This window comes from Bos indicus x Bos taurus, chromosome 21 (genome assembly GCF_003369695.1).
Source record: "Bos indicus x Bos taurus breed Angus x Brahman F1 hybrid chromosome 21, Bos_hybrid_MaternalHap_v2.0, whole genome shotgun sequence".
Classification (NCBI taxonomy): Eukaryota; Metazoa; Chordata; class Mammalia; order Artiodactyla; family Bovidae; genus Bos; species Bos indicus x Bos taurus.
In genome coordinates this window covers 56521891-56547966 of record NC_040096.1, presented here as the reverse complement: position 1 = coordinate 56547966, position 26076 = coordinate 56521891, and the positions used below count along the sequence as shown (strand labels likewise).

Genomic DNA, 26076 nt, shown 5'->3' with positions numbered 1-26076 from the left:
ACCATTTCTGTCCTTTATGGAGCCCATCTTTGCATGAAATGTTCCCTTGGTATCTCTAATTTTCTTGAGGAGATCCCTAGTCTTTCCCATTCTGTTGTTTTCCTCTATTTCTTTGCATTGATCTCTGAAGAAGGCTTTCTTACCTCTTCTTGCTATTCTTTGGAACTCTGCATTCAGATGTTTATATCTTTCCTTTTCTCCTTTGCTTTTCGCTTCTCTTCTTTTCACAGCTATTTGTAAGGCCTCCCCAGACAGCCATTTTGCTTTTTTGCATTTCTTTTCCATGGGGATGGTCTTGATCCCTGTCTCCTGTACAATGTCACGAACCTCATTCCATAGTTCATCAGGCACTCTATCTATCAGATCTAGGCCCTTAAATCTATTTCTCACTTCCACTGTATAATCATAAGGGATTTGTTTTAGGTCATACCTGAATGGTCTAGTGGTTTTCCCCACTTTCTTCAATTTCAGTCTGAATTTGGCAATAAGGAGTTCATGGTCTGAGCCACAGTCAGCTCCTGGTCTTGTTTTTGCTCACTGTATAGAGCTTTTCCATATTTGACTGCAAAGAATATAATCAATCTGATTTTGGTGTTGACCATCTGGTGATGTCCATGTGTAGAGTCTTCTCTTGTGTTGTTGGAAGAGGGTGTTTGTTATGACCAGTGTATTTTCTTGGCAAAACTCTATTAGTCTTTGCCCTGCTTCATTCCGTATTCCAAGGCCAAATTTGCCTGTTACTCCAGGTGTTTCTTGACTTCCTACTTTTGCATTCCAGTCCCCTATAATGAAAAGGATATCTTTTTTGGGTGTTAGTTCTAAAAGGTCTTATAGGTCTTCATAGAACCGTTCAACTTCAGCTTCTTCAGCATTACTGGTTGGGGCATAGACTTGGATTACCGTGATATTGAATGGTTTGCCTTGGAAACGAACAGAGATCATTCTGTCATTTTTGAGATTGCATCCAAGTACTGCATTTCAGACTCTTTTGTTGACCATGATGGCCACTCCATTTCTTCTGAGGGATTCCTGCCCGCAGTAGTAGATATAATGGTCATCTGAGTTAAATTCACCCATTCCAGTCCATTTCAGTTCTCTGTTTCCTAGAATGTCGACATTCACTCTTGCCATCTCTTGTTTGACCACTTCCAATTTGCCTTGATTCATGGACCTGACATTCCAGGTTCCTATGCAATATTGCTCTTTATAGCATCGGACCTTGCTTCTATCACCAGTCACATCCACAGCTGGGTATTCTTTTTGCTTTGGCTCCATCCCTCCATTCTTTCTGGAGTTATTTCTCCACTGATCTCCGGTAGCATATTGGGCACCTACTGACCTGGGGAGTTTCTCTTTCAGTAGCCTATCATTTTGCCTTTTCATACTGTTCATGGGGTTCTCAAGGCAAGAATACTGAAGTGGTTTGCCATTCCCTTCTCCAGTGGACCACATTCTGTCAGATCTCTCCACCATGACCCGCCTGTCTTGGATTGCCCCACAGGCATGGCTTAGTTTCATTGAATTAGACAAGGCTGTGGTCCTAGTGTGATTAGATTGACTAGTTTTCTGTGAGTATGGTTTCAGTGTGTCTGCCCTCTGATGCCCTCTTACAACACCTACCGTCTTACTTGGGTTTCTCTTACCTTGGGCATGGGGTATCTCTTCTCGGCTGCTCCAGCAAAGCGCATCCATTGCTCCTTACCTTGGATGAGGGGTATCTCCTCACCGCCGCCCTTCCTGACCTTCAATGTGGGATAGCTCCTCTAGGCCCTCCTGCGCCCGCGCAGCCACGGCTCCTTGGACGTGGGGTTGGTCCTCCCGGCCACCGCCCCTGGCCTCGGGCATGGGGTTGCTCCTCCTGGCCACCGCCCATGACCTCGGACGCGGGGTAACTCCTCTCGTCGCCGCCCCTGACCTTGGACGCTGGGCATCTCCTCTTGGCCGCCCGCCCCCTCGGACCTCGGACGCGGGGTAGCTCCTCTCGGCCGTTCCTGCGCCGTCGCAGTCTGGTACTCTTGGCTGCTGCCCCTGACCTCGGACGTATGCACATATAGACATTCTTTATTCATGTTCTTTTCTATCCTGGTTCATCATGGGATATTGAGCATAGTTCCCTGTGCTGTAGAGTAGAACCTTGTTGTTCATCCATTCTGTATATAATAGTTTACACCTGCTAACCCCAACCTCCCCCTCCATCCTTCCCCCATTTCGCATCCCCCTTGGCAACCACCATTCTGTTCTCTATGTCCTTGATTTTCTTTCTATTTCATAGATAAGATCATTTGTGTCATACTTTAGATTCCACACGTAAGTGATATCGTATGGTATTTGTCTTTCTCTTTCTGAACTTACTTTGCTTAGTATTAAATATGATAATCTCTAGGTCCATCCATGTTACTGCAAATGGCATTATTTCATTCTTTTTATGGCCAAGTAGTATTCCATTGTATACATGCATCACATCTTCTTTATCCGCTCGTCTGTCAGTGGACATGTACACTGTTTCCATGTCTTGGCTATTGTGAATAGTGCTGCTATGAACTTTTCAAATTATAGTTTTGTCCAGGTATATGCTCAGGAGTGAGATTGCTGGATTATATGGTAATCCTATTTTTAGTGTTCTGAGGAACTCTGTACTATTTTCCATAATGGCTTCACCAACTTACATTCCCACCAGCAGTGTAGGAGGGTCCCTTTTTCTCCACACCCTCTCCAGCATTTATTTGTAGACTTTTTAATGATGGCCATTCTGATTGGTATGAGTTGGTACCTCATTGCAGTTTTAATTTTCATTTCTCTAATAATTGTGATGTTGAGCATCTCTTCATGTGCCTAATGGCCACTTGTATGTTCTGTTCAGAGAAATGTTTATTAAGGTCTCAGCCTGGAAGATTCTGTTCCTTTTGTTGTCCTGGTTTGTTGGGCAGTTGTATTCTGATGTCTTGAGGGCAGTTTCTCCACCTGGTGCCCCTGTGAGATCTTGCTGCCTTAGTGCACCAGCTGGGGACATGGGACACAGCTATGGATATGACCTCCTGAATGAGTATGTCTGACATGTGGGCTGCTGTACCAAGGCCGGGAGCCCACTTCTGCCTCCTGGAAGCGGGTCAAGGAGATGAGGTTGACTGCTTTGAGAACTTTTCTAAGTGAGCAGTTGTTGTTTGAGATTGCTGTACTTTTAAAATCATTTTTATATGCATTTATTTTGGGGCTTCCTAGGCGGCAGCAGCAGCAGCAGGTGCTACTAGTGGTAAAGAGCCTGTCTGCCAATGCAGGAGGTGTAAGTGACACGGGTTCGAATCCTGGGTTGGGAAGATCCCCTGGAGGAGGGCATGGCAACCCACTCCAGTGTTGTTGCCTGGAGAATCCCATGGACAGAGGAGCCTGGCGGGGGCGGCTATGGACCATAGGGTCGCAGAGAGTCAGACACAACCGAAGTGACTTAATATGCATGCATATGTATTTATTTATTTTATTATTTATTGGGTGCCAGGTCTTAGTTGCAACACACAGGATCTTCAGTCTTTGCTGAGGCATAAGATTTTCTTTTTAGTTGCCACATGTGAGATCTTTTAGTCATGGCGTGTGGATTCTTAGCTGCAGCATGCGGGATCTAGTTTCCTGGCTAGAGATCGAACCAGGGCCCCCTATATTGGGAGCGCAGAGTCTTAGCCACTGGACCACTAGGGAAGTCCCGAGAATGTTGTAATTGACGGCCACCCTGGGGAGGTCTGCAGGAAAGGGCAACAGCTCAGAGCTGCATCGGGCAGCAGGGATGTGTTGTTCAACACGGAGAATGATTTCTTCCTGGACAGGTGCAGTGCTGGGCTGTGATCTGGTTCTGGAGGTGTCAGGGAGCTCTGTCCTCCAGTTATCGGGGTGCTGGATGACAGCGGGTAGATGTCTTCCCGGCGGAGGACAGATGAGCCACAGCTGCTGTGCTAGAGTCCTCGAAGGGCCCAGGCAGCTGCCCGGGACTACAGCCCCAGGAGAGACACTGTAGGAGTCACATGGTTGGAGGGACTGTGCTCCCCACTGGCTCTCTCAGCAGCCTGGAGATTTGGGAGGAGACACACACACACACACACTCACAGCCACAGTAGAACAGAAAGAATTAATAGATGAGCGAGGGCATGAATGATTGAATGAACCCAGCATCCTCTTCTCTTAAGGGACGTTTCCTAAACATTACACAGAAAAGGGAAGAAGTAACCAGCATAATTTGCATCTGAGGATAATGGTACTTACTTAGGTTGCCCTAACTTGTACTTTTCCACTGGTGCAGAAAAGGCCCCTTTGCCAAAGAATGTCCTTGGGAGTGGTTCGACGTATTTTTTTCCCTTCTGTTATTTAAATCAAAGGTATTTAATGTAAGCAATTCAGCTGTGAGCTGGAATGTGTGATGAGTCTTTTCACCTCGTGCGGAACCCAAGGCGTGAACGTTCTCAGTTTCAGCTCCTCAGGTGTGCAAGCTGATGGGGGTTTTCAGTGGAGGTGGTTGTTTTTAAAGTCTACACACTTGTCAGCAAGTTGGCTGGAAAAACTTGTCTGGGGACTCAAAGGCCTTAATGTGTGTTGCCCATGTGTTCATTCATTCATTCATTGAACATTTACTATGGACCTGAGGTGGGGACTTCCCAGCTGGGTTAAGTGTTAAAGAACCCGCCTGCCAATGCAGGAGACGCAAGGAGGAGACATGGGTTCCATCCTGTGGGAAGATCCCTTGGAGGAGGAAGATCCCTTGGAGGAGGAAATGGCAACCCACTGCAGTATTCTTGCCTGGAAAACCAATGGACAAGAGGAGCCTGGTGGGCTACAGTCCATGGGGTCACAAAGGATCAGACATGATTTAACACATGCATGGACCCAAGTTAAAACCAGGTATATTTTGAGGATATAAATATGGGACATACTTCCCCCAGAGACTCCCAGACTTACTGAGTTCTCAGAACATATTTAGATTGACCATCCGTTCAAGGTCAATCAATTGACAATGAATTCAACCCGTTCAAGACATCCAATCAGTCAATTCAAGTAGTTTTTTGAATGTCCATCAACAGATATGCAGTATAACTGAGTTAATTCTTTAACTGAGTAAAAATGGTGGATTTTAAAAAAATAAACCTTAGAGATTTTGTTTCTGGATGATTTGAATAGTTTGTACCTGCCTACACATTGAGGCCTCCCACGCTCCTCTGGGCCCAGTCTGGGCCTCTCCCAGTTTGGTGGCTGTCTATCAGGCTACTGGGGGCACGTCGTCTCCATGCCGGTTACACAGCACAGAGCCCTGGAACTTGCTGTCCCCAGGGCTCTCTGACGGCTCTGCTGCTCCTTCACCCTCCGTTCCCCTTGAAGCAGGATAAAGAGCACACATTCCTAAGGCAGAGTTGTTCCCAGGGTACAATTGTCATCCATCACTTCCCGCCGGAAAAATGTAAATATGTGCTGGCCGATAGTGGCTTTATTTATTATCCTAGGCTTCGATACGGATTTGAGCAGGAGCGGCTGCTGGCCAAGCATTATTTGCGGGATCCCCTGGGAGGCTTTGCTGGGTGGGCAGAGCTGGGGCTGGAGGCGATGCCTGGGGCCAAGGCAGGAGCTCTTGCAGCTGAGACGGCCCTGGGTCTTTGCCATCAAGGCTGTACCTCGTTGGGGTGCAGCAGAGATGGCTGCCACCCTGGAAGTAGGTTCTTGGAGGTTGTCCATGTTGAGAAGGCTGGAGCCTGGTTCCATGTGATGTCCAGACTCTGGTCACTGGGCTGGGGTGGGAACCAACCAGCGTCCTTGGTGTTGACTGATGAGGCACGTGGTGGTGGACTGTGGTGGGTGGTGTCCTTGGACCCAGGAGACCATCACTTACCTGGCTGAATGTTTGTTTCACTGGATCAGTTGTGCTCGCTTCCTGAGTGCACCCCTGTACTACCTATGGAGCTAACACTTTGGAATCCTCGGGCCCCCCAGCGCTGCACCACCGCCCCCTCCCCCCGCCCCCAGTCTGCCATCTACAATGTTAAGAGGCAGACAGTTTCCCAGGTGGGGCAGGAAAAGGCAGCAAAAGCTCAACCCTCTCTCCTCTGCGTGACCTGCCAGGGCCCGGCAGCATGAGCCCTGTCATCCCTGCACAGACCTCGATGCTATAGCATGTTTGGCACCATTTTCTCATCTGTAAAATGGGAATCACGAGCCCACTGCATGGGGCGACTGTGAGAGGAAAATGAGGAGCCAGGTGCACGGCTCAGTCTCAGTGAAGTGCAGCTTTTAATGCTACGGGGTTGGCCAAAATGTTTGTTTGGGTTTTTCAGAAGCTGTTATGGCAAAACCCTAACAAACTTTTTGTCAACTTGATATTTCTGATGGTGCGATGGTCCATTCTGGAGGGGTAGGGTGTAGATGAGCAAACCCTGATGAGAGGGCAAAAGGCCAGAGCCCTACTAAGGATGCAGGCAGGTGAGGGTGGGAGTGAAGGGGAGAGGCAGGGCCAGGCCAGATGAATTAAGTGTGCGGGGTGAATCCCTGTGGAGTTTTGTCAAAGTGAGGGCGTGGTGTCAGGAGCACCTGTTCCAGGACTCCCTAAGGTGCAGTGTGGGGAGAAAAGAAAGTAGGATTCGTTTCAGCTGAAACAGTCTTGAGTACTGCGTACACCATATGAGAAACGTGGGCATAATACAGCTTGGTCTCTGCGCTTTGATGGTCCCACTGAAGGAGAAGGGACTGACTTGGCACAAGTACCTGCCCGGCAGCAGACAGATGGCCATGTGTAATGACAGCATGGAGAAACCCAATCTGAGTACAGGGCAGCAGGAGGTGAGCCCCAGAGCTCTGGAGTGGAGGAGGGAAGGCTGGAGGGCTCCTAGAAGCTTCCTGAAGATGCAGGGGCCCCAAATGAAAAGATTTTCCTGTGTGGATGCAGTCAAGTGACTCGCAAGCTTCCACTAACGAGGGATGTTTCTCTTCCTTCTGTTCTTGTTCTCAGAGGTGTTTATCATGGCTCTGTGCACCCAGAAGGTACACAGCAGACCTGTTTATATGTGAATGGATGAGCCTAATACAAAATACATTTCTAAATCAAGTAATGGTTGTCATCAAGGTGAACTTGTTTTCAGAGAATGTTGGACAGGATGGCAGAACAGTGCTTAAGGATGTGTGTTTTCTTTTTGGCCATTTCCCTTGTAGATTTTCCAGGGAGCAGATTAGCTCGGCCCCCTCCAGAAAAGCCAGGGTCTCCTAGTGGTACCTGTTAGGGAGGTGATGTAATCCAGGGACATAATCAACTGCCTCCCAGCCAGACAAGCAAGCAGTTAGCACCTCTGGTGGCTCCAAGGGCTCTAAACAGATGTAGGTGACATTCTTTGGAATATGTCTGTGTTACAGATGTGGATGAGTGTGCAACGGACTCCCACCAGTGTAACCCTACCCAGATTTGCATCAACACCGAAGGAGGCTACACCTGTTCCTGCACGGATGGCTACTGGCTGCTTGAAGGCCAGTGCTTAGGTAATACAGAAGCTCTTGAAAGTGAATGATTGCCTGGGGGTATTGTGAATCGTGGTCATGGCTGGGTGGCTTAAGGGCAATGGGCTTTTCTTTGGGGTTGTGGGTGGCAGAAGATTGTTGAGCTTACATGGAGCACCACCCTTTAAGATCACTTGTCACCATCACCGCATGACGGCATGTCATCACCAGGAATTTTTTCCCCCCACTTTCTTATTTTTGGGCTTCTCTGATTGCTCAGTGGGTAAAGAATCTGCCTACAATGCAGAAGACTCCGGTTTGATTCCTGGGTCAGGAAGATCCACTGGTGAAGGGATAGGCTACCCACTCCAGTATTCTTGGATCTACCCAATCCAGTATTCCCTCATGGCTAAGCTGGTAAAAAATCTGCCTGCAATGCAGGAGACCTGGGTTAGATCCCTGGGTTGGGAAGATCCCCTAGAGAAGGGAAAGGCTACCCACTCCAGTATTCTGGCCTGGAGAATTCCATGGACTGTATAGTCCATGGGGTTGCAAAGAGTCGGACATGACTGAGCCACTTTCACTTTCTCTTATTTTTATTATGACAATGGTGGTGGTTTACTCACTAAGTTGTATCTCTTGCAACCCAATGGACTATGGCCTTCCAGGTTCCTCTATTCATGGGGTTTCCCAGGCAGGAATATTGGAGTGGGTTGCCATTTCCTTCTCCAGGGGATCTTCCCAACCCACAGATCGGATCTGCATCTCCTGCATCGCAGGTAGATTCTTTACCACTGAACCACCAAAACATGTTTTTGTCCAGTCCCAAATGCAGACTTGTGGCAAATCCAAGCTTGCAGCAGCCTGGCTCCCTGCTGTTGACAGTTGGGATCGATCCATCATGGCTGCAGCTGCTTACCCTGCTTTTCAGGCCCTGAGCCTTGCGGTCTTCCTCCCTTTCACTGCCCTGTTTATATAGAGTTTAATAAAGACTCTGCCAGGATAAGAAGGTGCTTTTCAGGCCTTCGTCACTGCCTCTCCATCATCAGGATTTTTTAATGTAATTTTTAAAGGTTCATATTTGGTCTTACCTAGACCTTTTTTCTGCCTTTGGAAATTTATAACAGAGGCAGGAAGTGGTAGAGGTGAGGGTTATTCTGTCCCTAATTAGAAATCCTACCGATAGAAGGGAGTGCTTGCTTTGTCATAGAAATGTCCCAGGTTTCAAATATGAATCAGGGGATTCAGATCTAACATCATCTCCTTCCAATACCCCACCATATCCCCCACCCCATGCCCACCCGTCTAGCTCTGGTCTTTTTTAAAAAGTCAGTCAGCACCTATTGAGAATTTTCTCCCTTGCAGTTGGCATTGGCTATATGATCCCTCTGTTTATTTTTCCTGGAGGGCTATTTTTCTTTCTTCCCCTCTAGTCTTTGGTTTAGCCAAGTGCACGCACTCATAACAATCTCTAGTTGTCACTGCAATTTCTCTTTCTAGGGTGTGATTTCTTTGCTGTTTCTTGGAAAAGCCCTTCTAGTTTAAAGTCTCAAGACGCTGCTGTTGCCTGAAAGTCAGTCCTGGAGGTGCTAAGAAATAAATCCAAACAACCTCATGGAAACAAACAGACAAAAAGATTCTTTTTTCCCGTTTTCTCTTGATTGAAACTGTGTTGAGGTCACCTCTAGAGCCCTGCCCAAAGGGGCCTGACAAGCCAGCCTGGACCTCACTTGGTTCTCCTTTCCAGGCACCGAAGAGTTGGCTGCGCATGGGCATGTGTGAATATGATGATTGCTTTGCATTTTAACCAACCTCGGCTATTATGGAAAATCTGAGGCCACTGATTTGAACATAAGCAGATCAGTGTGAGTTATTTGTATGGGAACTCAATATGTAGCATTTCAGAGCTGGAAGGGATGTTATATATTATGTCATCCACCTTTTATAGAGTTGGAAACTGAGACGCATAGAGGAGGAACATGTTGGACAAAGAGTTCAGTTCAGTTCAGTTGCTCAGTCATGTCCGACTCTTTGAGACCCCATGAATCACAGCACGCCAGGCCTCCCTGTCCATCACCAACTCCCGGAGTTCACTCAGGCTCACATCCATTGAGTCAGTGATGCCATCCAGCCACCTCAACCTCTGTCGTCCCCTTCTCCTCCTGCCCCCAATCCCTCCCAGCATCAGAGTCTTTTCCAATGAGTCAACTCTTCGCATGAGGTGGCCAAAGTACTGGAGTTTCAGTTTTAGCATCATTCCTTCCAAAGAACACCCAGGGCTGATCTCCTTCAGAATGGACTGGTTGGATCTCCTTGCAGTCCAAGGGACTCTCAAGAGTCTTCTCCAACACCACAGTTCAAAAGCATCAATTCTTCGGCACTCAGCCTTCTTCACAGTCCAACTCTCACATCCATACATGACCACAGGAAAAACCATAGCCTTGACTAGACAGACCTTTGTTGGCAAAGTAATGTCTCTGCTTTTGAATATGCTATTGGGTCTAAAATCTGTGTCCTGTTTTTCAGTCCATTTTTTCCACCACCAGGGGGTGCTAGAGAAGACCAGGTGACCGGGACACACAGGCTGGATTGCAGAGACCTTGGGGCCAGGAAACCCCTCCCCGTCTGAGTGGGGACAGTAACTGGGACATTCCTCCACCAGGAGGGTTGTTCTTATTCACAGAGCATGAAGCTTTAGGAAGGATGCTCCTGGAGGCCTAATTGGTGCTGCACGCACAGTCTGCTTACAATTGACATCCAAAGTGAGGACCTTTCTCCAAGAAGAAAGGAAATGGAGAAGGAAATGGCAACCCACTCTAGTATTCTTGCCTGGAGAATCCCATGGACGGAGGAGTTTGGTGGGCTACAGTTCACAGGTCGCAAAAAGTCGGACACGACTGAGTGACTTCACTTTCACTTTCCCCAATATGGCTAAACTTGTGCCTTCTCCTGGCCAAACTCTTCTTTTGCTTTCAAGGTGCAAGTTCCATAGCCATCCACCACCCTTTCTGCATGACTTTGGAGGCATTGCCTTTGCAGAAAAAGAAGGGCCAGGGGATTGCCTTTCCTCCAAGCCACCCCTAAGGCAGAAGATGCCCTCTTTTCCCCCTGCTGCCTCTCTGGGCTTGGGGATGCACCCAACTGCACCCACATAAGAGTCAGGACCAGCAACTGCACAAGTCAATGTGCTTTCCACGTGGGAGCTGCATGCCACTCAGCGGTGGGGTGAGCTGGGTTAAAAGTAGCTACCACTCAGAGATAAAACAGAGTGACAAGGGCAGGGCACAGCTTCTGAGGGGGGCTGAATAATGAGTAATGTGGAGGTGGGGTCCCTTCTGGCAGTTGTTCAGTCATTCAGTCTTGTCCAATTCTTTGTGACCCTATGTATTGCAGCTCACCAGGCTTTCCTGTCCTTTACTCTCTCCTGGAGTTTGCTCAAACTTATGTCCATTGAGTTGGTGATGCCATCCAACCATTTCATCCTCTGTCACGCCCTTCTCTTCCTGCCCTCAATCTTTCCCAGCGTCAGTCTTTTCCAATGAGTCAGCTCTTCTCATCAGCATCAAAGTACTGGAGCTTTAGCATCAGTCCTTCCAGTGAGGGGCTACTGCTTTCTGGCAGTAGGTGATAGAAGCCAGGCACAGAGAAAGGTTCTAAGCTGGTCTTCAAAACCCTGAATGGACCCTGGTTCCAAAGGAACTGGGATACCAGAGGGAAAACGTTTAGGAGGAGTTGAGCGTGAAATAGGGACCCGTGATAGGTATAAATCAAGTGAGAGATTAGTCCCCACCTGGAGGCTTCATTCAAAACATCCTATCTTGCAGGAGTGGTTTCTCCAGCCCATCAGCTTGGGGTGTTGGGAAGTGCTTTCCCATAACCTCAGACTCCCCACTGACTGGCACATGTCAGCCTGGCTCTGCTAAAAGGAACCATTCACCCACATAGCTGCTTGCTCAAGAAAGGCTGGTTGTAGTTTAAAAAAGTGTGTTTATCCAGAGTTTGATGGCTGCTGTGCTACAAGGAGGAGATTTAAGGCGAACTCCAGCATCCTTGTGCTCCTGGGTTCACAGGTCTCCAGACTGCAATGCTCCCCAGCTCAGCCTAGACTGTACTCAGTCTTGTTCCCAACAGCCAGACATATTCATTATTTATTATTATTTTTAGAGAAATGATTATTTGGCTGTGTCAGGTCTTAGTTGCATCATGCGGGGTCTTTCGTTGAAGCAGGCAGGCCTGGTTGTGGCGAGTGGCGGCTTCTCTAGATGTGCTGCACGCATTGAATTGCCCCATGATGTTTGGGATCTTAGTTCCCTGATCGGGGATTGAACTCATGTCCCCTGCATTACCGGGTAGATTCTTAACCACTGAATCACCAGGGAGGTCCCCATATTCATTATTAGTGGAGCTGGCAAAGAGCCTACAGGAACCAGGCTATGGAATCCTTTTACACTTTAACTGGTCTGTTCCCAGGGCAGTGACATGCTTCTGTAGAATCTTAGAGCACCTGTCAGGGTTGGATCTGTCTTAGCGTTAAGTCTTAGATTCGGATGAAATCCTAGAGGTCACCTGGACCAACGTTCCTCTCTAAGCAAAAAATTGTTTTCTGCAACTTTCAAGATAGATTCAGGTGTTCACAAGACTGAGACAGGTCAGGGAGGATGGTGGGGAGATTGAGCCTGGAATCCAGAGGGGTGTTACCCTCCCTGAGGCTTAGTCGGTGCTGTCTTTGCGTTAGCTCCCCTTTGCTTCCCTTTGTGATCCTGTTCCAGAAGAGACGGGCAGTAATGATGCTGGGGGTGGCATCGGTGATGGAGAAGAAATATCTTATCTTGCTTGCAATTCTGTTTCCAGACATTGATGAATGTCGTTATGGCTACTGCCAGCAGCTGTGCGCGAATGTTCCCGGATCTTATTCCTGTACATGCAACCCTGGTTTTACCCTCAACGAGGATGGAAGGTCTTGCCAAGGTATGTGATGTGAATGATAACTTGAACACAGTGTGAAACCCTAGATGCTGTCTTCTTCAGAGTCTGACAGCTTATGTCGGTGGGAAACGCCTTTGTTAAAGTGTATTTCCACTCACTGCCCGCTCATGCTGTTGCTTACAGAAACCTGAGATCCTAACTGAGCTTATGTGAAACATGTCAGGATGTACTCTGCGCATTTACTGAGATTAGAACCACATCATCCACCAGCTGGGAGCTTACGATTTCATGGATTTGCTTCTCTCTGTGTATCCGCTGTCCACAAGTAGCCTTGCCAACATTTTTGATCAGTCAGAAGCTTTCTCACATGTCCTCTTAGCCTGACTGAGTTCAACTCCCAAGGCCCAAAGAGGGATAAAGAAAGAGGGCTCCTGATTCCTGATGAATTGCAAGGTATTCACATATACTTTATGCAAGGGTTTCACAGGCAACTTTTAAAAAATAATAATTTTCTTCATTTATTTTACTTTTGGCTGTGCAGGGTCTTCATTGCTGCACAGGCTTTCTCTAGTTGCAGCAAGCAGGAGCTACTCTCTAGCTGTGGTGCGTGGGCTTCTCGTCGTGGTAGCTTCTCTTGTTGCAGAGGGCGTGCTCTAGGGCTTGGGGGTTTCAGTAGTTGTGGCACACGGGATGAGTTTCTTAGTGCCATGAGAGATCTTCCTGGATCAGGGATGGAACCCTTGTCTCCTGCATTGGCAGGCAGATTCTTTACCCCGGAGTCACAGGGGAAGCCCCACAGGCAACTTCAATGCCTGTCATTATAGCTTTCCCTTGTTCATGCTAGGAGGGCCTATTATTTTAAAGAGTAATAGGATGGTGATGGTGGTAACTTCCCTTACAACCCGACATTCCCCGAAGTAACAGAATGAAACAAAGGCATTTTCTGACTTTCACATGATTGCGTCACATACTGATAAGTAAGAAAAACAAGTTCCAGGCTTATGGCAGTTTCCAGCTGAAGGTATCTTCTGCTCAGGAAGTGAACAGGGGACTTAAGACCCAAAGAATTAGCACAAGTCCTGCCTGGCCCCCAGCTCCCCTCCCCCAGCCCCCAGCCCGGGCCTCCAGTCCCTGGCAGCTGCCCCATCCAGGGTGGGGACAGCGCCAGAGACTCAGAATGAGGTCTTTGTTTGGAGCCTGCCACCAGCTTTTGCAGGATCCATTTCCTTGTCACAGCACTTGAGGTCTGGCTGGCAGGCTCCTGGCCAGCTAGTTGGAGGATATTATGTCTCCATTAGTTTAATCGTATCTAAATCATTGAGTAAACAGGAAGGCATCAGCGTTAAAGAGCTGGATCCTGGATTCTTTGTCAGTCTCTCTTCCAAAGCTGGTTCTGCTGATTGTTCCAAGAAGTCTCGACTGTGTTCCTCTCGCCAGGAGAGGTCATTTTCTTCTGAGAGCAGAGGCTGGCCTGGGAGGTTGAGGGAGCTGATTGGGCAGGGGAGCAGGCGCCTGGCTCCTTTGCTGCTGTGATAAGTGGCTTAGCGCAGATGCAGGCTTCTCTGTGCCAGGGCTGAGGTTCGAGATGCCAGCCCCTCCTAAGGCACAGCCACACACAGAGAAGCCCAAAGGCCCTTGTGTCCCATGGAGAGCATCCTCTGACAAGGAGCAGTTAACATACCTGGCTCCGGGTCCAGCAGTGTGATAAAGCGACAGACACAGCACCCAGGCCTGGACGCAGGCACTCAGCCACTGGGATATTGCATCAGCAGGGCCCACGATGACACAGGATGTGACAAACTCCAGCGAGCTTTTGTATTCCTAACACCTCAAGCAAGGTAGAGGGCTTTGCCCTCGTCAAAGGATTGTCACATTTGTTCATTTCACTGAGCCCCAACAATAGCCTTGTGAGGTAGGCAGGGCAGATGAGGAAATCAGGCTTCAAAGAGGTTAAGCAACTTGGCCAGAGTCACACAGTTAGGTGGTGGCAGAAAGGAGTGTAAAGCCCAAGAGTCCAGTCGTCCTGTCCAGCAGGTTGGAGTGGGGAGTGGGGGATTCAGAAGGGCCCTTGGGTATGTGTGGAGGGCAGGGCTGGCCAGAGAGGGCCACCAGGGCCCTGGGGGCAGAAGTGCAAGTAGCTGAGGCTGTAAGAGGGCAGGTCTTGAGCTTGCTGTCCTTGCACAGCCAGCCTCTGGCTGGAAGCCGAGGACTCGAGCTCTCCTCCTTGGTGCAGTCCTGCCTGGACAGCCTGGCATCACGACATTTTCCTGGCCTCCTGGGTGGACAGCCTCTAGACTTCCTTTGCACTGGTGGAGACTGGCATCTCCCTGGACTTGCCCTGCATGGCCATCTATTTTTTTTTTTTGCCCCTCTGAAAGTTTCAAAGATGCCAGGATGTGGGAGCAATGTAGATATGGGCTTGCCCTCTTCTGTAAGGAAAACTTCTCAAGCCACTTCCCTTTTAATTCTGAAAGCATTCAAATCTCTATTAAGAGTCTGAAGAGGTTTCCCTGGACTTTGAAAGGGATAGAAATTTCCTCAGCTGGCACTTTGGTCATTGTCATATGGAGTATCAGGGAGAGGAGTTTAAAATGGGCCAGCCAGTGCCATTGTAGCAACGGCTCCCTCCTTGCCTCCCCTTCTCTGAGCTCTGCAGGATGAATCCTGTATATTGCAGAAAGACCCTTGACTCACGTCCCATTTTCAACTGTGCCCTTGCTAGCTTGGGGACTTGGGCACATGTCTCAACTTCAAAACCAAGATAAACATCTTTGTTGATGTATAATTGACATAAGATGAACTGCACTGTTAAAGGCACACGATTTCATGCACTTTGACAAACATATATCCCCACGAAACCATCGCCAGCTCAAGACAGTGAATATCCCACGCGTGTGTGCTAAGTTGCTTCAGTCATGTCCGACTTTTTGCAACCCTATGGACTGTAGCCTGTCAGGCTTCTCTGTCCATGGGCTTCTCCAGGGGAAAATACTGGAGTGGGTTGCCATGCTCTCCTCCAGGGGATCTTCCAGATGCTGGGATCAAACCCTCATCTCTTATGTCTCCTGCATTGGCAGGTGAGTTCTTTACCATTGGTGCCACCTGGGAAGCCCAACGAATATCCCATCACTCCTTAAAGTTTCCTTGTGCCCTTTTGTGGTTCTCTCCTTAACCTACTGAACTTGTAACATGGGGTGAAAGGATTCGGTGAGTACAAGATCCTTCTGTAATAATCAGTGACATTATTTAAGTCCATCTATCATAGTCGGCTCAGGCTGCCATGATAAAATATTATACCATAGACCGTGGTGGCTTAGACAACATAAATTTACTTTCTCCCAGTTGTGGAGGCTGAAAGTCCAAGGTGAAGGTACCAGCATGATTGGCTGCTCGGGTGCTTCTTGGCTTGTAGGTGGCCACCTTCCCCCAGTCATCACACAACAGAAAGAGCAAGAGCAAGAGCCCCAGTGCTTCTTTTCATAAGGGCCCCGCCTTTATGAATTCATTTAACCTTAATTACCTCCCAAAGGTCCCATCTCCAAGTATCATCACATGTGGGGATGAGGGTTTCAACACAGGAATTTTGGAGGGGGCACAGTTCAGTCCACAGTGATAGTGAGTGGTTATCTTTTGTAAATTATCATGCTTATTTACCTCTTTATCTGGAACTTCAAAGTCAGTGGGGGTGAGGTAAGAGCTAATTGGGGGTGGGAAGGAGCAGATGTAGCCTAGAAATTCCTGTTGGCGAGCCTTGGAGAGTAGACTTCCTTGGAGGTGTAAACGTGTACATGTCTGCACACGTATATGATATGTATACACGCCATTTCCACCCTTCCTAACTTGCAACCCCAGAGGGAAAGTATGGATGGAGCCCATGCTTCTTCAGTGAACACTCTGGGGTCTGAGTCTTCATCCAACAGGTCTTAGATGGAGATCCTTGGCATCTGTGGATCTGGTGGATGGAGCCCAGGCTTCTTCAGTGGACACTCTGGGGTCTGAGTCTCCATCCGACAGGTCTTAGATGGATAGCCTTGGTATCTGTGGATCTGGTGGATGGAGCCCATGCTTCTTCAGTGAACACTTTGGGGTCTGAGTCTCCATCAGACAGGTCTTAGATGGAGAGCCTTGGCATCTGTGGATCTGGTCTCCTGGTGGTAGTGGGTTTCGTTGCTGGTACATCCTTCTGCCGAGTTAATACAAACGTTCTCTTGTGGGAATGGTCAGTGATATGCTTTTGTTTTTCACAGACGTGAACGAGTGTGCAACTGAGAATCCCTGTGTACAAACCTGTGTCAACACCTATGGCTCTTTCATCTGCCGCTGCGACCCAGGATATGAACTCGAGGATGATGGCGTTCATTGCAGTGGTAATGAGCTTGGCTTTGGAGACTTCCACTTGTCCTAGGGGCACTGGGACAGGGGTTTCTTCACAGGTGTTTCCTCTTGTTTCCCAGACAGATTTCCAGTTTGGGACATTTTCCAGTGCAGCAGGGTTACAAGCACACAAAACAGATGAGTCACTTCCCAAAGGTGGCATGCAATTGCACGTCCCTTGTTATTTGACCCTTAATGCAAAAATCAGTGGAGCTAACTTTTAGGATCTGACATGGGGTTGAAGAGGAAGAGGAATTGCCTAATTTTGCATGCTGGTTTGAGTTATCTGTCTTCACCCAGCACTGAGTCAAGTCATGGGAATAGGGCAGATAGTACTAACAGAATGATAGCAGGAATAAAAGCAAGTCTCACAGGGTAGGGTTGGGAGGGGGAGTGTTGAATGAATGAGATTATGTATGTAGACTATTAAAGTCTCTACAATCAGTGCCTAACTTCAGACCTGGCACATCATGAACACGCAGTAACTAGTTTTCAAATCAACTAATGAATGATTGGATGTTGAATGAATAAAATCTTAATTTATTGTGAGAACACATATGGCTCAGTTGACCTTTTGTAAATTCTTTCCAAGCCCAGGAAGCTATGACTCTTTGCTCATGCTAGCTTGTGGACTCTTATAATTATCTTAGAAACTTGGACTCATAATTATCTTAGAAACTTGTAAACTCCAGTAAACTCCTTGGGAATAGGAGTAGCTTCTTACTCCTATCCGTTCCTATAGCATTCTGCAGAGGGCCATGTATATTTCATTCTTTGCTTCATTTTTCCTTCTCTTCTTTCTTTTCCTGTTTTTTTGTAAATGTTGACTTAAACTCCATTCTATTCAGTTTTAGCATCATCAGCAATTGTGAAGGAGCACAGTCCAAACTAATGATGCTTCACTGTATTTTTCAAAACAAGTAGGCCATATCCTAGAGTGTGAAAATCTTTTCATCCTCCAGAATAGAAAGTTTTCTAATCCTGGATTTCATCGTAACAGGAACTGACCCAGGCCATGAATGGAACGTGTGTGATAGCTTCAGATAGGACCAGAGTGTTTTGGGGACAGAATTCTCTGAAACAAACGAGCTCTTCTCCCCAGGGCCTGGAAAGATACGGCCACAAGTATCCTTAGGCCGATTAAATGTCAGTCCCAGAAATAGCCGTAAGATACCCTCAGGCATAAAAAACTACTTTCTTCCTAGATTTCAATCCCCGTCTCTCCCCACCTCCTGTAGTACTCCTTTGGGGAATCTGGGCTAAGGAACTAAGAGGTGAAACGTTTAGCATTACGCAGTGGGGTCATTCATTTTTGGAGAATTGTCTGCACATCCACAAATGTGGCCACCTGCAGAGAAGAGACTGTAGAGTCAGAAGGAGCCAGTTTCAAATTCTAGCTCTCCCGTTCAGTGCCTTCCCTGGCCAAGTCACTTTCTGAGCCTCAGTTTCCACATTTGTTAAAAAACAAACCAACCAACAAACACCTTCATGGGCAGTCATAAAGATGAAATGAGCTGGGGTACCTCAGTGTCATTTGTGTTAACTTACTTTCTCTAAGCCTAAGTGTAAGAAACTTTTGGTTTGTCAAGAAGCCATCCTTGGTGTTTTGGCAAAAATTTTCAGTTGACTCACTTTAACCAAAATGGTCATCTTTTTCCCCATATTCGTGATGATGCACACTTTCTGAAATCTTTAGGTAACCCCTGTCCACTGTGGGCCTGGGCTTCCCTGATGGCTCAGCAGGTAAAGAATCTGCCTACAATGCACGAGACACGGGAGACATAGTTTTGATCCCTGGGTCAGGAAGATCCCCTGGAGGAGGAAAATGGCAACCCACTCAAACATTGTTACCTGAAAAACCCCATGGACAGGACAAATCTCCCCTCTGCTGAGGAACCTGGCGGGCTACAGTCCATGGGGTCGCAGAGAGTCAGATAGGAGTTGCGGGGATGTTTGCTGGGAGCTTGTTGTCTGTCCCTTCCTACTTAACTCCCTTTCTGTGCTGCTTGTTTCCTGGCCAGGATCTGTGACCTTTGCTGTGTTGTTCCAGCTGCTGTGGCCCCTCTGTGCAGCCCCATGTCCCTTAGAGATTTGCTAAGTGAGCTGACCCAGGAAACCACGATGGACTCTCATGTGGATGCTTGAAACTGTGCTCCTTGCCAGAAACTGGCCTGTATTTCTTTTTTATTCCTGCTTCAGTCTTTAATAGTAATTTTTATTGGAGTCCAGTTGCTTTACAATGTTGTGTTCATTTCTGCCATATGGCAAAGTGAACCAGCTATATGTATACACATATCCCCTCTTTTTTGGACTTGCTTTCGTTTTCAGTCACCACAGAACACTGAGTAGAGTTCCCTGTGCTATGCAGTCTGTTCTCGTAAGCTAGTTATTTTATACATAGTAGTGTACATACTGGAGAAGGCAGTGGCACCCCACTCCAGTACTCTTGTCTGGAAAATCCCATGGACAGAGGAGCCTGGTAGTCTGCAATGGGGTTGCTAGAGTTGGACACGACTGAGCGACTTCACTTTCACACTTCACTTTCATGCATTGGAGAAGGAAATGGCAACCCACTCCAGTGTGCTTGCCTGGAGAATCCCAGGGACGGGGGAGCCTGGTGGGCTGCCGTCTATGGGGTTGCACCGAGTCGGACACGACTGAAGTGACTTAGCAGCAGCAGCAGCAGCGGTGTATATACATTAATCCCAGTCTCCCAATTCTTCCGATCCCAATCTTCCTCCCTTGGTATCCATACATTTGTTCTCTATGTCTGTGTCTCCATTTCTGCTCTCCAAATAAGATCACTTATACCATTTTTCTAGATTCCACGTATATGCATTAACATATGATATTTCTTTCTGACTTACTTCACTTACTTATTGTTGTTCAGTTGCTCAGTAGTGTCCGACTCTGCGAACCCATGGACTTAGCACACCAGGCTTCCCTGTCCTTCACTATCTCCCAGAGTTTGCTCAAACTCATGTCCATTGAATGGGTAACCTCTGTGAGCCTCACTCTCCCCTCTGTTGAGTATGTTTAGTAATAGCACCTCTTTCTAGGGCTGAGGTGAAGATTGAATGCCATCTACCCATCTCATTCTCTGTCGTCCCCCTCTCCTGCCCTCAATATTTCCCAGCATCAGGGTTTTTCCCAAAGAGTTGGCTCTTCACATCACATCACATCACATCAGGTGGCCAAAGTACTGGAGCTTCAGCTTCAGCATCAGTCCTTCCAATGAATATTCAGGACTGATTTCCTTTAGGATGGACTGGTTTGATCTCCTTGCAGTCTAAGGGACTCTCAAGCATCTTCTCCAACACCACAGTTCAAAAGCATCAATTCTTTGGCACTCAGCCTTCTTTACAGTCCAACTCCCACATCCATATGACTACTGGAAAAACCATAGTTTTGACTAGATGGAGCTTTGTTGGCAAAATAATGTCTCTGCTTTTTAATATGCAGTCTAGGTTTGTCATAACTCTTTTTCTCTAGGTCCATTGTATTTCTGCTTATGGAGGATGGAGCCACAGTCCTTAGTAAAGTCTGGGGATTGTGACTCTAACATAAGCAGAGGGGTCTGTTAGGTGGAGGTGGTTGCTATTTCTCCATCTGCAGTGGGGCGAGCCCCAGCCAGGGAACTTCCCAAGCCCAGAACTCCCCAGATCCACCAATTTGGAGTCCAATTCAGGCAGGATTTACTCAGAGAGACATTATGGCATTGTGTTGATGAGTATAGAATCTGGAGTCTGGCTGGCCAGGTTCAAATCCCAGCTTTACTGCTTACTCGTTATCTGTAAATTTAGTCAAAGTCCCTAACCTTGGGGCTTCCCTGGTGGTCCAGTGATTAAGACTCTGTGCTTCCAATGCAGGGGCCAGATTTGATCCCTTTTTGGGGAATTAAGATCCCACATGCCGCATGGTGTGGCCAAAAAGTAAAAAAAAAAAGTTACCTAATCTCTGTGAGCCTCAATCTCCTCTCTGTCAAGTATGGTTAGTAATAGCACCTCTTTCTAGGGCTGAGGTGAGGATTGAATAAGATGAGGCGTGTAGTGCATGTAACCCAGGGCTTGGTACACAGCGAGCCCTCAGGAAATGACAGGTTTTACCACTGCCTTCTACTAAAGGTATGAATGGAATCTACACACTTAACAGAAATAAACAGGACACTCTGTTAGGATGGCTGGGGCCAAGACCAGACTCTACGAGGCTCCCCAGGGAGCGGGAGTGGGCAGGACAGAGCAGATCTGACTCACCGAGCGTGCTTTAACTTTTCAAAGCAGCATCTCAGTTCTGCTGGCTCTTAACCCATCACCCGGAGGCCCCTGGGAGAGAAGGAAAGGAGTTTTTCCTTCTCAAATATGAGAGATAGCAGGCATGTAACACAGGAATTATCGCATAGTGGAGGAGCAGCCTCCCATGCGCTGACACCCTCTCTGGGTGATTCCAGAGAGCAATCCTAGGACATGTCACATGGGGAAGCCAGTGAAAGCAAGTTTTCGGGAACACAACAAATAAAAGAAAAACATGTTTTCTTTGGCGTGCTTATCGCGTGAGGCTCAAATGGGGGTTCTCTTGCCAAACACTGTGTGTGATGAAGAGCTGGCTCTTCTGGAGCGCCTGCTTTTGTATCCCTGGCCACAGTCTACAAGTTCAATGGCTCCCTCTTCAGGTCCCCACCTCTGTGGCTGGAGAGTGGCCCAGCGCCAGGTCCTACATCCCAGGGACCACCTGAGGCAGGCGGGCCACCCCGTGCCACACAGAGTTTTCCCTTTCAAGGAAGTTTTTTAGTATTTATTTATTTATTTGGCTGTGCCAGGGCTTAGTCGCAGCACACAGACTCTTCGATCTTCATTGCAGCATGTGACATCTTTAGTTGCAACGTGTGAGATCTAGTTCCTGGACCAGGGATGGAACCTGGGCCTCCTGCATTGGGAGGACAGAGTCTTAGCCACTGGACCACCAGGGAAGTCCCTCAGGGAAGTTTTTGGATACAATGAAGTTTTAATAAAATTCACACCCCCTGGCCTTCTGGAGATGTCGCTTTTAGTTGTGATTTTAGGAATAATATTGTTTCTCAACTTGCGGGCGATTAGAGGGGAGTTGGCACTGGTAACTAGGGCTTTCCAGGAAGCGCTAGTGGTAAAGAACCTGTCTGCCAATGCAGGAGACATAAGAGGCGTGGGTCTGATCCCTGGGTCAGGAAAGTCCCTGGAGGAGGGCATGGCAACCCACTCCAGTATTCTTGCCTAGAGAATCCCATGGACAGAGGAGTCTGGTGTGCTGCAGTCCATGGGGTTGCAAAGAGTCAGACATGACTTAGTGACTAAATAACAACAAGGCACTGGTAAAGTTGCCCTTTCAGAAGACTAGGTCCAGTGAATATGTTTTTTAGGTCTAGGGAAGAGCTCTGCACCCAGAAAACTCCAGCAGACAAACAAATCTCACCTCCAGATGTAGAGGGTAGATTCACCTACAGGGCAAAATGAGACAGTGATGAGTAGATGATGTAGCTGAGCCAGAGGCAAACGGTGTTGGAAGCTTGAGGGAGACAGAGTTTAGCTTCATGAAGGAGAGAATTTTCTACCAATTAGAGCTGTCCAATTATCAATGGGCTTCCTTGGTAGGTAGTGAGCTCCCCATCACCAGAAGTGTTCAAAAATGAATTGGAAACTTCTTGGCAGAGAAGCTATCCTATGTGTCAGGAGAGTGTGGCTACTATTGTTCGTTGCTAAGTCATGTCTGACTCATTGCGACCCCATGGACTGCAGCACACCAGACTTTTTGCTGTCCTTCCCCGTCTCTCTTCATCATGCTCAGACTCATGTCCATTGAGTCCGTGATGCCATCCAACCGTTTCATCCTCTCTCATCCTCTTCTCCTCCTGCCTTCAGTCTTTCCCAGCATCAGGGTCTTTCCCAATGAGTCGGCTCTTTGCATCAGATGGCCAAAGTATTGGAGCCTTAGCTTCAGCATCAGTCCTTCCAATGAATATTCAGGGTTGATTTCCTTTAGGATTGACTGATTTCATCTCCTTGCTGACCAAGGAGAGTGTGCAGGCTGGGATAAATAAAGCTAGAATAGCAGTAAGTTCCCATGCCCAGGTAGTTTATGATTATAAATGGCGTGTGTAACTTGTCTCCCCCAGATATGGACGAATGCAGCTTCTCTGAGTTCCTCTGCCAACACGAGTGTGTGAACCAGCCAGGCACATACTTCTGCTCCTGCCCAGCTGGCTACATCCTGCTGGATGACAACCGGAGCTGCCAGGGTGAGGCTGCTAGAGGGACCCAGCTGGGGGAGGTGTGAGATGGGGCTGGCTCAGGGGGCCACCTGGATGTCTTTGCCTGGGGAAGGTGGCAGGGGTGAGGGTGTGAATGGGTGCTGGTGACTCCCAGTGTGGCAGGCTCTGGGCAGGATGCCTGGGCTGGTACCTTCCTGTCCTGCAACCCCATCCTTTGGCTTCAGAAAGGACAAGGTCACTCTCCTTGCTGGAATGCCCTCTGCAGGTACACGCAGCTGGTCCTGCCTCCCCAGGCAGGTCTCTGCAGCCCCTCTGAGGAAGGCTCCAGACCCCACCAGGACCTCTGATGGCCGGGTCGTGGTCCATGAGCCGGTTTTCTCATGGTCCCTGGAGAGCAGCCTGGTCAGCCTTTCTCTACCAACTTCCTAGAGAATGGACACAGGCGGGGGCCACCTGCATCCTCTGACTGCTGCCTGCCTCAAAGGGTCGTGACCCTGGCTGTGAAGGGGGTGGGGTCTCCCCAAGATTGGCTGCTCAAGATGCTTTCCAGCCCATGCTCACCTACTGGGGCAGATGGAGGAGGCTGTAGCTGGGCAACAGATTCATTTTAAGCTCCTTGGGACTTGCCTTATCCCAATACCAAGCAAGAATTCTCCACACAACAGTGCCAAGCAGTAGAAATATATTGTGAGCTATAAATGTGAGCCACATATGTAATTTTAAACGTTCTAGTAGTCACATTAAAACAATAGAAAGAAACAGGTAAAATTAATTTTAGGGCATATTTTATTTAGAGCTATATATCTAAAATATTACCAGTCTACTATGTACTCAATATAAAAATTATCAATGCTTTACATTCTTTGGCTTTACTAAGTTGTTGCACTCTCATCTGTATTTTCCACTTACAGCACATCTCAGTTTAGACTAGTCACATTTCAAGTGCTCAGTGGTCACGTGTGGCTGGTGGCTGCCATACTGGCTAGTGTAGCTCTGTAGAAAGACCCAGGCCGCCTCCACCCCAACTCCCACCCGTCTGGCCCCGGGACCGGCACCTCGGAAGTGCTGCCTGGCTTCAGCCTCTTGTCTATCACGCATTTCAGACATCAACGAGTGTGAGCACAGAAACCACACGTGCATCCTGCAGCAGACCTGCTACAATTTGCAAGGGGGCTTCAAGTGCATTGACCCCATCCGCTGTGAGGAGCCTTATCTGCGGATCAGTGATAAGTAAGTCATGGCTTCCCCTGGGGAGATGGGAATGTGGATGAGGAGCCTGTTTCAGAAATCTGCCGGTGAGGTGTCAAGGAGAGAGTACCTCCCAGGGTAGTGGGAGATGTGGTCTACTGTCTCCTATACAACAAGGGAGGCCTGGCATGCTGCAGTCCATGGGGTCGCAAAGAGTCGGACAGCACTGAGCGGCTGAAATGGACACAACACATGCATGCCCGCCTCCCCCACCACACGTCTCTACCGTTCCCCGGCTCATGCCAGAGCTATATGAAGATTCTCTAGAAAGCTAATCAAGAGGAGAGCTGGGGTTCATGAATCTCCTTTTCCCTTTAATGACTTTGTCCTGGATGTTGTTGCTGTTTTGGTGGATATACAGGGTCTTTAGAGCTGGGCTTCTCAAAGATCACATGCATAGAAGCCACCCAGGGATCTTGTTAGTGGCCCAATTCTGATTCTGTGGGCCTGATCTGGTGTGAGACTCGGCCTTGCAGACAAGCCCCCAGGTGAAATGGATGCTTCCAGCCTTCCTGGACCTTGTTGGGAGTAGCGAGATGCTGGACAGATCACTAGACAGTTCTCATAACTGAGGGTACCTAGCTTGCTCTAATCAAGTTTTTGAAGTCATAATAGTGATTGAATGAAATCACCAGATGGCAAATATTTCGTTGAGGTGAGCACCGAAGTGAAGACAACCTCTACAGAGTGAATACACTAGAACAGTGGTTTTCTGCCCCCGTGTACTAGGAATTCCTTTTCTTACTGTTTAGTTCCTATTTAACTGTTTTAGTTCCACTGCAGCCTGCGTGCATTGCAGTAGGCACGCACGCGCGCACGCGCGCACACACACACACACACACACACGGATGTCTTCTGCCCTCCTCCCTTCCAGTCACCTGTTTACTACCCCCACAGCTCCCAGCCCTCCCAACTGGGATACAGGGATGAAGGGACACGTCCATCATGCATGCCCTCTAAGGACACAGCTCCTAAGAGGAATTCACGCCTTACCAGTATGCTTCCTGCTCTGATCAAAAGCTGGCAGAAAAGGACAAAGCAGGAACAGACAGGTCCTAAAGGAGTCTTTGCTGGCTGCTAAGAGCTGTGCTTCTAAGTAGCCCTGTGGAACAGCATTCTTTGATTTCTGGTTCCAGGGCCCTTTGTGGCAAAGCAGAACTCCACCCTCACCGACTCCCATTCCTGGTTGTCCCTGGGTTTCTCCAGGTCTCACTTGTCTGTGGTGGGGACCCGCCCTGAGCTGGTGTTACTGGCAGGGCCCCGACGAGCCGCTGAGAGCCCTGGGAGACTCCTGCACCCTGCCTTCAGGCCCCATTCCAGTTTCACTTCAGCCGCCCTTATCCAGCTCATTTCTTGTTCAGGTGTCCTGTATTCCTGCCAACCTGAGCATGACCTGCCCTCACCTTCACCCACAGCCCGGAATGTCCTGCCTCCCGGCTTCTGTGCACACGTTTTCTGCACATGGAAGGCTTTCCTGCCATTGCCACCGGGACAGACTTGCCCCATCTTTCAGATCTGGGTGCCAGTGCCACCTCCCAGCTGTTTGCAATCCTCTTCAGCTGGGAGCCATCTCTCCCTCCTCCACATCTCTTTTAGAAAACAATTAGTTTCTGTGTGACATGTGACATTTTAATGTGGCTATTTTGGCACCCGGAACATCTTGACTTGGCTGTTTAAAAAAACAAAACTTTAAAAATTCCTTTTTAAAAAGTAATTTTATTTACTTATTTTTGGCTGTGCTGGGTGTTTATTGCTTCTCGGGCTCTTCTTTAGTTGCGGTTAGCAGGGGCTACTCTTTATTTGCAGTACGAGGGTTTCTCATTGAGATGGCTTCT

At 48.2% G+C, this 26076-nt stretch overlaps 1 protein-coding gene across 3 annotated transcripts in view; it reads left to right on the top strand.

Annotated features, from left to right (window-relative positions):
• FBLN5 (fibulin 5) overlaps window positions 1–26076 on the top strand; it is a 92816-nt gene that overhangs the window by 54329 nt on the left and 12411 nt on the right. For all 3 annotated transcript variants that reach the window (XM_027520973.1, XM_027520974.1, XM_027520971.1), the window contains 5 exons: window positions 7372–7494; window positions 12304–12420; window positions 16626–16745; window positions 22898–23020; window positions 24097–24223. In XM_027520973.1, coding sequence (XP_027376774.1) covers window positions 7372–7494; window positions 12304–12420; window positions 16626–16745; window positions 22898–23020; window positions 24097–24223 — 610 coding nt within the window. The remainder of the gene's footprint in view (window positions 1–7371; window positions 7495–12303; window positions 12421–16625; window positions 16746–22897; window positions 23021–24096; window positions 24224–26076) is intronic.